Source organism: Dermacentor silvarum, chromosome 8 (genome assembly GCF_013339745.2).
Source record: "Dermacentor silvarum isolate Dsil-2018 chromosome 8, BIME_Dsil_1.4, whole genome shotgun sequence".
NCBI classification, from domain to species: Eukaryota; Metazoa; Arthropoda; class Arachnida; order Ixodida; family Ixodidae; genus Dermacentor; species Dermacentor silvarum.
This window is the reverse complement of record NC_051161.1, coordinates 105,259,053-105,271,635: the sequence shown is the minus strand read 5'-3', so window position 1 is coordinate 105,271,635 and position 12,583 is coordinate 105,259,053. Positions and strand designations below refer to the sequence as shown.

At 46.5% G+C, this 12,583-nt stretch overlaps 1 protein-coding gene across 8 annotated transcripts in view; it reads right to left on the bottom strand.

Moving 5' to 3' along the window:
• Nucleotides 1–5,644: 5,644 nt before the first annotated feature.
• Nucleotides 5,645–12,583, bottom strand: part of LOC119461604 (solute carrier family 35 member F2-like) — a 438,758-nt gene continuing 431,819 nt past the window's right edge. For 7 of the 8 annotated variants that reach the window (XM_049655167.1, XM_049655168.1, XM_049655165.1 and 4 more), the window contains one exon: nucleotides 5,645–11,766. In XM_049655167.1, coding sequence (XP_049511124.1) covers nucleotides 11,470–11,766 — 297 coding nt within the window. In that variant the 3' untranslated portion in view covers nucleotides 5,645–11,469. The remainder of the gene's footprint in view (nucleotides 11,767–12,583) is intronic. The other variant, XR_007463129.1, reaches the window with a different exon arrangement.

Here is a 12,583-nt window from a genome sequence, read left to right as displayed (position 1 = left end):
GTCAGCATCTGATTGCTGATCGAATCGGGCCCCACAGCACAGCGTCTTCTTAATTTCTGAGCGCCATATCCAACCACGGAAAGTGAATGGCGTATCCATGGTATGGATGCTTGAGACAACAGAGGGTTCGATACTCCTGCTGATCTGCCAGATGTGAATCCATCTGCAAATCTTCTGCAAGGGTTTGCAAATCTTTTCCTTGCTTCAAAGCAAGTGCTTCAAATGGCCTTAGCGGGCGAATCTTTCCGGATAGGCTATTCATTACTCCCCATATTCTTGTCATGGGAGTAAACGCCGATAAGCTCTCACAGAAAGCAGCCCACTGAACTCGTCTTAACCTTATTGTGTGACGACGGATGACAGCGTTTATCCTGTTGTATTCAGTTTTTGCAGAGGGATTTCCCGTTTTTCTCATTAGTTTCCGCTCCGCTCTCCTACGCGCTGCGCAGAGGTTCTTTAGTTTCAAATCAGGAGTAGGAAAATGATCTGGCAGTTTCAACATTGAAGTAGCCACTCTCTTGGTCCGCAGCATATCTGCGAATAGCTCACCAGGGGATTCATCCAACGCTTCTCTGTATGTGTCCCAGCGTGTCACAGCACAGAATTGTCGACCAGCAGTGTGAAATCCGGTGATGTTGGTGAAGATCGGAAAATGGTCGCTGCCCATCCTGTCTGGGGCCGTTGTCGACGATACGTAAAGGTCTGTAGAATGGATCACGAGATCTATGGCACTCCATGAATCTGGTGGTCTGAGAAAGTTGGTTTACCATCGTTCGCGATACATAAGTCAGCGGCATCCGCGGCTGCGACAAGTTCCTTGCCTCGGAAATCTGCAATCTTATCTCCCCAAAGCGAATGATGTGCGTTAAAATCGCCACAGATTATTCTAGGAGAGGGGCAACGAATGCAAAGGTCCTTTATAAACGCCTCCATAGAGACCTTCCTGCGTGGACTTATATACACCGACACCACACTGAGTTTTCGGTTTCCTAGGCACACTTGCACAGCGGTGACTTCCAAGTAGGTAGAACAAAGGTCCTGCACTGGTAAGGCGACGTGAGGTATTTCTCGCCTGATGTATATCATCGCACTTCCATTAGCAAATGACGGTATACTCGGATTTCCATGTCTGATGTACCCTGGGATCGTCCTTCCATTAGGGAGACCAGCCTCCGAGAGGGCTAGAATTGGTATAGGTATGTCTCGAAGGAAAAGGCTGAGTTCACACAGACGCTGTTGAATACCGGCGCAGTTCCATTGCATTATTAAGGGCACTTTTGGGCGACGGAATGGACCAAGTGGGCGAGAAATTGCCATTATGCTACTGAGGGTATGTGGAAGTAGAGCAGAGTATTACTGACTCAAGAGCCAGCACTGCTTCCAGCATATCCTTCGTTGAGCTCGCAGGCATCTTCGCGACGTGGGACGTAGTGCCGTGAACAGAGCGCGTATCACATGCTGGCAGTTTTCCAGCTGACTGCTTCCAAGTGGTGCTTGAGGTCGGTTCACTGCGGCCGCATAGGTGCGCTTTTCGGACTCTTTAGGAACAGGTTTCTCAGCGGCGGTGACCGTTTGCGTTGGCTCAATAACTTCGTTTATCGGTGTGAGACGCGGGAAATCAGAAGCGTAGTCTCTTTCCAAAGCAGTTAGTTGTGGCGCGCTGAGTGTCTTCTTCTTCGTGTTCGATGGTGCGCTTGCATTCTTTGGACCCAAAACAAACATCTTATTCCTTCGTTGAGCAGCTGTCCGCGCAGGACATCGACCGTAGCTAGCAGGATGGTCGCCGCCGCAGTTTGCACACAGAGAGTTTTCTTTGCTTGCACACGTCTTAAAATCATGAGGTCCCCACAGCGCTTGCACTCTGTTCTCCACGACAGTACTTGGCGATATGTCCGAAGCGCTGGCACTTAAAACAGCGTGGTGGTGTCTCCACGTAGTCGACAAGCTCGTGTCTGGTGAAACCAAGGTTGATCTTCTCGGGGCGTTCAGAATTTGGAGCAAATGTGAGAACCACCGAGTTAGTGCGCCTTGACTCCCATTCAGATGACGAGGTGTGGACCCGACGGATGATTCTTTTTGCATGAAATACTCCCTGAGGTCTCAGGAAGGTGAGCAGCTCCTCATCCGAGTACCATTTTGGGACTCCTCTAACAATGCACGTGTTTTTCATATAACTGTGCGGGACACGGAAGATATGGCTATGCCGCCGATATTCTTGGTCTCTAGAAGGATGTTGGCTTGTCCTTCTGTCTCCACATCTAAGAGCAATGCTCCCTGTGTTGTGAAGCGGCTCTTCACTGGTGCTCCACCGAGAATCGCTTCAAGCTCAGAATACAGGAGAATAGGGTTCACTTGCCTTAAATCAGCTCTCTCGGATGCTGCAGTGATTAGCACTGGAATTCCCTCCGCCCTGTCTTTGCGATGGCGCACAACTCGGAAACCACCCTCGTCCATGTCGAGGTCTGTAAGGTTCGCCACGTTGTCGTCCTCGATGATTGTTGACTCGTCTTCAGAGTCACCAGTGTCTTGTCGCTTGCAGTCAGGCTGGCTTGTACAAATCAGCTGGCGTTTCTGACCCGGTGTCACCCCTTGGGAGGTCATGGCGGAGTGCTCGTCGGTGCCAGCTTGGGTCCTAGCACCTTGTGAGGCGGCGGGTGGCGCAGCACCCGTCGGTCTCCGATACGGAAGGTACCTTTTCGAGTCGACCGACGTGATGAACAGTTCTGACCAGTAAGGTTACAAGAACAGAACTATAATAACGATAATTGTACGCAGAGCTACTCAGACAGGCTAGCAGCAGCTTCGTCGTCTTCTTCCGTCCGGAATAATAAAACTGCGACTGGAGGCATCGTCGAAACTAGCAACCAGCACTTGAATAAATAGAGCCAAAATTTGGGCTTTGGTGAACCCGGCAACATGATTTGTAAATGTCAGCAGCAACAAAGACACAGAAGTGCCTCTCGGATTGTCAACTTTATCCGACGTATAGGCTGTTTTAGCGGTTTCAAACAACGGTAAACAATAATGAGTGCCTGTTATTTTGATGTGTCCGACTAATATCAAGGTCAACTATATTAATTACGAATTAATTCTTCCCGTCGTGTGGGGTTTTTACCCACACGAGAGCACGCAGCCACTTTCAGACCAACCTTGGACCGAAGCATGACTACTAGCCCAGTGTCTAACATTTTGAACATCGCCTATGCAAGTTCACTTATTCATTACTGTACAGTATTGTGCAACACTCCACATTACTGTACCGCAGTGTAGACGAACTTGACGAATCATGTGGAGGATCCAGCGCCAGTTGAACGCACACTAGACCACCTTGCCTGTAAAGAAAAGCTGATCACAAGTCACTATCAAGTACATGCTCCATGACTTGCCAACCATTCCTTCGCAAACCTAAAGAATACAGTAAAAAACTAACGATGTGTCTGCCGCAATGAGTAAAAATGTCACAGTTTCGGCCGAAAGGCGAAGCATCAATTGCGATAGCAAATTAGTAGAGAGCTATTCGGAGTAGGGATAGTAATTTTATCGGCTGCATAAACTTGGACACATTCGCTTATTGACTGAATTAACAAGCGTAGTGTCAGCGCGCACAAGCAAACATGAATAGATCACACTGAATGACTGCAGACAACGACTGTCAAAACGCTGGCAGCAAGCGCAGCCGCCGCAGCGAGCGAAGGTTCGTGCGGTCTATCGCTTCAACGGAAACTGAGGGGCGAATGCACAGCGCATACAAAGGTCAGAGCCGTGTGGAGATAAGAGACGATGCGGGCGACCGCCACAGCCGGGCAAAGTACACATGTAGTTGTTGGCAGAGTAGAAGCTGCCCCCTCCTCCCTCCCACGCTGTCTTCCCGCTTTCTTGCTATCGCGTGGGAGATTGAGTGGCCAGTTCCCCATGCGCCCGGTTGGAAGATACGCAAGCGGGTGCCGCAGCACAGCGTCGCCACGCCTCCCTCCCTCCTATACCCCCAAAGCCTTTCGCGCGACGGTCGCGTTTGCTTTCCGCCGTGCGTTCGCTCTCCGGGATAGCGCGCGTCCCGCGCGCGTTTCACTCGCGCATACGGCGCGCGGCGACGATTTTATCGCCCTTGGACTTTATACGGAACCTCACGGCGACGGCGACGACAGAAATCCGGCTGAAGTGTCCATAAAATTGCTTTCGCAATAAAGCTCACTCACTTGTCTTCACAGTTACGAACCTACTGATTTCCTGCATAGCATGATCGTTAAGCTGCCTAGTATGTACGCCAACAAATCTTCATAATTTCCTTTGCTTGAACTGGCTTACAAAAGTTGGGAACTGTTCGGAGGTGCATATTTTGTACATATCATTTCTTTTTACTCTCAGTACTTATACTAAAGATAGCAAATTATTACTTTCATTCGTGTTCATTCAGGTGCTTCTTTGAAGTTTGACACAAGAATTCTAAAAAAATGGGGGCAGCTTCACACTAGTGTTGCGAAGACTGTGCAAACAGCGAAGCTGTCGATCCCACCTAGCTTTATCTCGGATCGGCTAAGTCGCAGGCCCGGATCGTTTTGTCGATGCTTCTGGCTGCACATACGCTTTTGATCCGTAACACGAGCTTCTAACTCCGAATCTTCTGCAATTCGCCGACGTTTCGCCACCGCTTCACCGGCGCGATACTCGGGGTTGGTCCGAAGTCGTCTCATCCGCTCTCGAGGAGCGGCACGACGGTTTTCGCGCCGCGCTTCCTCTTCTTCGGGAGTAACGCACTTCGTCGGTCGCCCCATTCTCACGGCGATGTGCCCGGCGCGGATAGTGTGGGGCGTTCTGTCGCCGCAGCGGTGACGCGGAGCTATTATTATGAGGATCATCACAGCCACGTCGCGTCTTAGCTCCGCCGACCACAGCTGCGGCGACGCGGCTATACGGGAGCTCGGCGCAATGACGTTATGGCTCGGCAAAGCTGGGCAAAGCGACGGCACGCGCGATGACGTCAGAGCGTAGCTCCATCTACACAGTTGTTGCGAAGCTCGGCGTTGCTAGGCTCGGTGTTGCTAGGCGACACGGAGTGACGTCATCGCTCTGCGAGCTTTTCTGTGCACACTCCCCGGACTAACCAACGGCTTAAACAGCTTCTCTGTTAAAACTGTCTGAGAAATTATTATATGCTTTACATCCATTTAAAGCACCAGCTAGAAATTACGTATTACAAGGCTAGAAATTTACGTATCGCAATGTACGTTGCGACAACTACGTCTTGAAATAAAACGTTAGAACATCAAATCACCGAAAGGGAGCACATTCTTGGTGTAACGAAAGAGTTGAATACTTACCCTAACTACGTACCTACAGCAATGTGCCTGGAATGACGCAATGGATGCTTCGCATGAGAAATGTCAGCTGGTGTTTTCCTCAGATATCGAGAGTCCACTAGCTGTTCTGCCTGGAACGTCACTTTTAGCGCACGAGACGAAGACACGTGCCATCGTGGCAAGTTTTTCTGCGTCTCTTTTTTTTTTTTGTCTCCTCACCGAAGTGCCGTTGTCGTCTGCCAGAGAGCACGAACATGTGCGCGTATTTTGAGCACGGTACGCGTCTTGCGTGAATTAGATATTCCTCTTGCAGTACAAGAAAGAAGAACACTGCGTTGGTTTTCGATAAAAAAAACGTCATTTATTCTACAAATATTCGAGAAACAAGAAATATCATTCTCAACCAACCTAAGCCTAAGTGTTCTATGGCATATATACATGTAACAATTTCGCATTGCCCATCGGCAGCGTTCACAGCTTTCGTAAAAACAATTCTTTACACATCTCGCAGCACGCTCGCTGTCGAACCTCCTCGCGTTTGTTCTGAGCTTTATTGCACAAGTTTTGATTCAAGATTGCAACAACGAACACAAAATATGGCACGCTAGTGCAAAGCGACAGAAAAATACAAGACTCATGGCAACGATATATTTAACAGCGTTCATCTAGCCAAAACGTAGCAGCTGGGCGCACTTAAACGGCGTCCTGTGCGCCACATGACACAAACATGGAACAGAAAGTCCGCAGTAGATAACCTGAAATTGGAAAGCATGAGTGCCAATTTAACACAGTCAGCCACGAGGACATTTACGCACTGGTAAATTCACTGCATTCATAATTACCGCACTAAAGTGAAAAAAAAAGACGCACCAGTCAGCACTCAATAAATGTTCCACTCACAATAAACTATCTGCGTACGTACACATATCATGCCGATTCACAGAAAGAACGAGGCCCACGAAGTGTTGTCGCTTCAAATCCGGACGAAGGCCTTCAGTTGGTCGGTGGTTGCCATTTGCGTTGACATACGGCCACCAAACAAAACTGTGGTCTCCGACGTTCCGACACGACACAAGTGGACACAGCGTCACCTTCGAGAAGATGCGTTCACGGACATCTAGCAAAGTGAACTCGGAGAGGCGGTTCGTGGAGGGTCCTAGACGATCGGACGGCTGGGCAATTTGTTTCAGACAGTCACAAGAATTGAAGGGGTGGACGCCGGCACTTCCACATCTCTCAAATTTACTTTTCTACTTCAACAAAACAGTCAAAACGAGCGCGCCTCCCTCTGCGGTACCTTTGCCCGTAAAGCATGAGCTTTGATTCAGAAAGCTTCTGAAATGCGCACGTTAAAAGCGGTCGTGCCCACACGTTTTCGCCGGGAATGATGCAAGTGAAGCTTGGTTAAGCAAAAAAATTCTAATTTTTGCTATCGTAGAGTAGATCGCACATAAGTACAGTTGGCCGATACACATGAAGCAAGTGTCTCGCAGATCTTGACCTACTTAGGACACAAATCCCGCCTTACCACGGCTGCAGCAGTGCATCGAATAATGCTACAGAAATTCTGAGAATTGTCTACTAATGCGTAAGCATTCGTTGCTTCGGCTGTTGCTTTGCTTTTGCTTACTTGCTTTTCCTAGCTGATGCATGCCTCCCCATCGCTTTTCCGGTGCCAAAGAAATAAGATCCGCGTATTGAACGGTGTGGAGATGAGTTGCTAGGAAGCTGCATGGCCCCTTCAAAGCGATCGTATCAACTGAGCCGGAGCACCGCCATAACCGGTTTCTACACAACTGTTTTTTTTCCCCCTTTTTGTTTCATTTTAATTTCTCTTCTTTTTCTTTATTGCTATGACCTTGACGCGGTGACGTTACCAGTGTTCTTAACGCGACCAATAATTTATTATTATTATACTATCATCGCATATACCAATCAGTTATTCTTATTTTTATATTCAGCAGCCTCACAGAAGGTTTGTCTGCACGCACACACACACCGTTATGCGGGAAAGTAAGCATTCAAGGCGACCTCATGCAAACGTTTTTTTTTTTTTTTCGAATCAATTTCATTTTTTTTTTCAATTGTTCCTTATCGCTTATAAAGCTACCCATCATGGGTAGGTTTATTATATTACACTATTATAACAAATAAATGTCTTAACTTCCCTAATTACGCATTTTCTTGTAGATACAAGGCATTACACTTTTCGCATGACAGACAGACTTTGCTGGGCTACTCTCGAAAGAATGCCTACGCATTAAAATGTGCATTTAGTATAGATGGCTCGATACGATCGATCCACAAATACGCAAGTCTTGATAAGCATAAATTAGCCCCTCACCCCCCCTTTCGCCACACATTACCTTTCCTGCAATTTACTCAAGCAGCAATAATTAAACATCACAGAGCATTCTTCGGGTAGATGCTTCGAGCAATTCGAAGAAAAACGATGACTATTTTTGTTGCTCCAATGGCGTACAACATTTGCAAATGGTTTTATTCCTTCAGTGGCTTCATTGATATGTATACCCCCGTTTTTTTCCGCGATGTCTAACAAAAATGTTTTTGGCTTGAAGTCTTCGCACCTTGCCGGATTCACGGGCTTTGCTCCAAAATAAGAGTCAAAGTAAAACTCTTTTCGAAAAAGAAACGTTTTGCATTGACGCTGTGTTTTTTTTTTTTTACACCTCAAAAGACACCGAATGATGCCAGTGAGTTTCGTTAAAGATTAATATAAGGCGGCAATGAGCTTAGTGGATGACCGTCAATGTTAGTGGCGCAGAGGATAAGACAGGAAAAAAGAAGCGTGCAGAGAGAGCATCATTGGATGGCATTGAAATGTTCAAAAACGCGATTTGCGAGAGCTGTTAGCGCTCTTTACGCGCCCGAATACATCATTCCGCCATAAGGAAGAAGAACCTTCTGACAACCGCCCGTGACTTAACAGCAGACATACAAAACACTAAAAGAAGAGAAAGAAAAAAGGATGACGTAAAAGAGCATCTTGTGTACAGTTAATTAATTAACTGTCAATCAGTTCTGCGAGTGCGTGGAGCGAAAAATGGAAAATGGCTGTTCTCTTTCAGCCTATGAAAGCTGTTCCGCAGCGGCGTTCAAGCCCACACCCCCACAAAGAGAAATTGACATATCTTCAAGACTGTCCTTATTTTGACTTTCTGGCTTATCTCTTATCTCTTCCCCTCCCATATGAGTGCACAAAATATAACAGCTTTTTTGAAAGGCTTGCATCTCTCCACACACAGCGTTTTCTTTCATTACATTAGCGGTGTTGCCCGAATAAATTACCCTTTACCCTCAGTCGAGCCGTCTGCTTCCGGCATCCCAATAATGCAAATAAAAAAATATTACACTACGCTTCGTGGTGCAAGCCGGTAATCCATTAATTGTTTGCTACGTGATTGCAGGAGGCAACTCGTATTAGCCGGCGATACGTGGAATCACATGGTTATTACTCGTTTCTTTGAGCAAAAAGTAAAGAAAATGACTCAAGAACAGCAGCGTGTATTCGCTAATGAAGCCGTCCATGAGCAGTACCCGGCTGCAAAGCTGCTTATTCCGTTCGCTTACGATTGCAAATTACTGCGAAAATTCTTTCAATTTATAAGCGCTTTTTCAGTCAAGCTAGTGAATATAATAAAGCACTGTATCGGGCCAGTTGGCGCACATCAGCTGGAAGTAGAAAAACATTGCAATAAAACGTTGATGAAGAGAACGCACCGAAATGACAGAATGCCGTTTCAGTGGCTTCCATTCGTACACGTTTCTTTGCGCAGCATTTACGCGAAGGGAGTGTATAAACAGTGTGCGGTCTCATTATTCTGTATTTGTAACTTTTAAAGGAAATCTTTTGTAGCGGAGGCACGTTTATCCGATGTTTCGCCATCACTTTCTCATATTGTCGCTGTTTTATATACCGTGAACAACATTAGTGCATAAGTGTATTAGCGCCGTAAATTAATATGCGCCTCAATATGTTAAGGGAAATGCAGTACCTTAAAGGTTCGTTCAATATATGTTTTTCACAGTAACACAGCAATCTAATCTGTAGGATTTTGAGAAGCTTTATACGCGATCACAGTTCCCTATAAAAGTATAATGCCGTACCTTAATAGAATTGTCAATATTCCTAAAACGTGGTGAATAGTTCAAATTAAGTGACGCTCTCCAATAGCTGCCAGCGCAAATCCCGAAAATGAGGCGATAGTCATCTTTTCATCCCACCATGAAGGAAGCTGCAAAATCGTCCCATCATGGTAGATGCAAATTCTACATAAATCACATTCACAAGTCCTGCAATGGTGCAACAGTCACAATTGTGGCGATCAAAAATACAATACGATTTTTTATACGCCCCTACTGCATAGGCGGTATCAAAGAAAATTGGCGTTAACGCCGACGCAAGTAACAGGATGACATTTCGCTCTTATATGTTTGTCTAGTTAAGCAGATGAAACATGTGCTGAACTACAGCGCTGAATCGTTTACACTCAGTATTTTTAAGCTAAATGCGTAAAGGGCAACCAGAGAAAGAACTTTTATAAATTTAATGCTCCCAAAACATAGCCAAGAGCAATTTCACAGCAACTTTGAATACCGTTCACTTGGAGCGAGTCAGTGGGAGGGAAAAAAACTGAAAATAAACATCGCATTTTGATTTATAGTAGTTCTTTTTAAACTACTATACCTGTCTTTTAAGCATTACGAAAACTTCCTGAAATATTAAACTACTGGCTCAAAGCAAATATACTTACTTCAACATAAATGGCCCTTATGTAGGGTTCTGTCCCGAAATTTGGAGAACAGCCAACCTATCAGTCACTTTTTGGCGTGGAGTTTAAAGTCTGCGCCAACATTACTTCACTAATTCTGCCAGCAACTCAAAAATGACCCCTTAGATTTATTGACCTCTTACCCAGGCTGACAATAACAGTCGTTTCTAAACAGTTCAAAACTTAATCCCGGAAGCACAACATTAGCAAGCCTATGCTGAGCACTTGCTTGAGCAATAACTTCGGTTGGCCAGTTGCTATAGACCACTTGTTGAGGGTTGTAGGCATCAAATCATTTTGCCCTAGGTGAACCCTATGAAATTCAAGGTCGCTCCATCGTTCCTTCTTTAATTCAAGAGCGTGTACTTTCCAATACGGTAAAAAAACAGCGTTATGCAAGACAACAGGACATTCATCCACAAACTTGCAGTAATGACAATAAATGATGATTCTATCGCTATAGTAGACCCAACAGCTCATCCAGCTCATCAAATTAGCATTAAAATTTCGCAAAACTTTGCCTCCATATTCAACAGAGGCATCCAGTCAGAGCTCTTCATTTTATCAACGTCAGATATACGCGGGGTATACTTGCAAATTTGTTTGCACAACATCATGTCACTATGCCATATAGCGACAAATAATATGACACATGCTTCCTCTGTAACACATGTCCTTTTGTTCTTCAAGAAGCCATGCCACGATCATTATGACAATAACATGTTGACACGGCAGAAGCACCCGGACAACTTGTTGGCCCAACGTAGAAAACTTTCTTGGACGAAAGAAAAAAAAAACACAGGATGCTGATTGCCTTTTATGAGGCACAACAGTACTGAACTCATAATCTTAAACTTCACTTGAGTAAAAAACAAAAAAATAGTGAATGATGCTTTTCGTAATGCATGAATATATGAAAAAAAAACATGGGCTGCTTCTATTACCAACTGATTACAGTTTTTCCAATGTTTCTGCACAGTGAGACACCACAGTAGGCCGTCAACACAGCCTAAATTCGACAACGGTGTCCGGTGTCTATAGCACATGGAACAAAACTGTGAGTACAGTGAAGGACCACTAAGCCTGTTCAGTTAATTTCTTATCGCACATGCGGCAACGAGCCTATGCGCACAGTTACAAAGTATGTGAGCCCAGCTTTGAACACGTGATTTCAGCGGGGCCAGACGGGCAGGTTCCATGAGATGCACACTGACACCGAGATGTTCCCAAGTCTTCAAGTGTTACAAAAATACGTTCGTTCGCGCAAACCAACCCCACGGCGTCGACTAGAGGGAAAGGCGCGTGGCGTTGGTGGTTCATTGAGCAACGTTGGTCGTCGGTGTTGGCGTAGCGGGCGGTGGCGCTGGGCAGCCGCATGATCAGGAGACTGCGCCGTTGGTCTTGGGACTCGGCTCGTGTTGGTGCGCTCCGAATGCATGCACGCTTACGGCGTGCGACACGGAGATGAGAGGCGCCGAGCCGTGCTCCGTGCCGGATGACCCATACTGGGTCACGGGGCAACCGCCTCCTGCTACGCCTACTCCCGAAGGGGTGTAGGCCAGCGCTTCCTCCGAGTCCCTGTCCTGGTGTCCGAGACCCAGGGGAGTCGACTTGGCCGAGTACAGCGCCACGCCCACGATCACGAGGCAGAAGGACACCATGTACAGCCAGTGGAACTGCGGTACCCCCCCAAAAATTAAGTTCAAGGCAGAAATAATATAAAGTTACCAAAGTTCGTACTGTTCAAGCTACAAAGACTGCTACGGCAAGGTTACAGTGACGTTCGAATAACGCCAGTCGAGAAAGTTTGAATAAGGCGGCGCCCGGCAACGGCCACGAAATAAACTTGTGCTAACAATGCTTTTGGGCTCTAAGCGATGTTTTCTTGTAAAACTGGCTCAATCTCAGACGCTGCGACTTCACGTCTCCGCAATTCTCCCAAGAGCAGGGCCGGTAAATGCAACGATTCATTTCGCTAAATTATACGGCTTTCTTATCATCTATCACCTAACACCGACCAATCGTGATGATAACGTAGTCGGAGCGCTGCCCGGGCGACTGACGAAAGGCGAAAAGAAAAAAAAAGCAGAATAGAATCGCTATATTATTTTAGTCCTGAGCTATCTTTGGTAGAATCAGGCTTCCACAAACTGTTCACGACCTCCCTGGTAGGCTAACCCGCCCACAGGAGGTTACGTTACGGAGGCTGGGTGTCGTGGTCGCGCTCACCCCGTTTGTGACCGTTCTCTGGCCACAACAGTACCACGGTCCCTACAATACATCGTGCCTATTTGGTGACACTACAATTCAAAATGTGATAGCGACACACCTATTATCGACGTGCCCAGGACTTCACCTAAGCCGTATCCGCCACCTCCGGGCAACAGGCCAGCGGCCTGGCCGCCAACCCGACCTTGAACGTTGGATTCACGGACCATATCATCGTTCACTTCTAGATATTTTACATGAGTCAAATCTGCTTGTATTATGCCT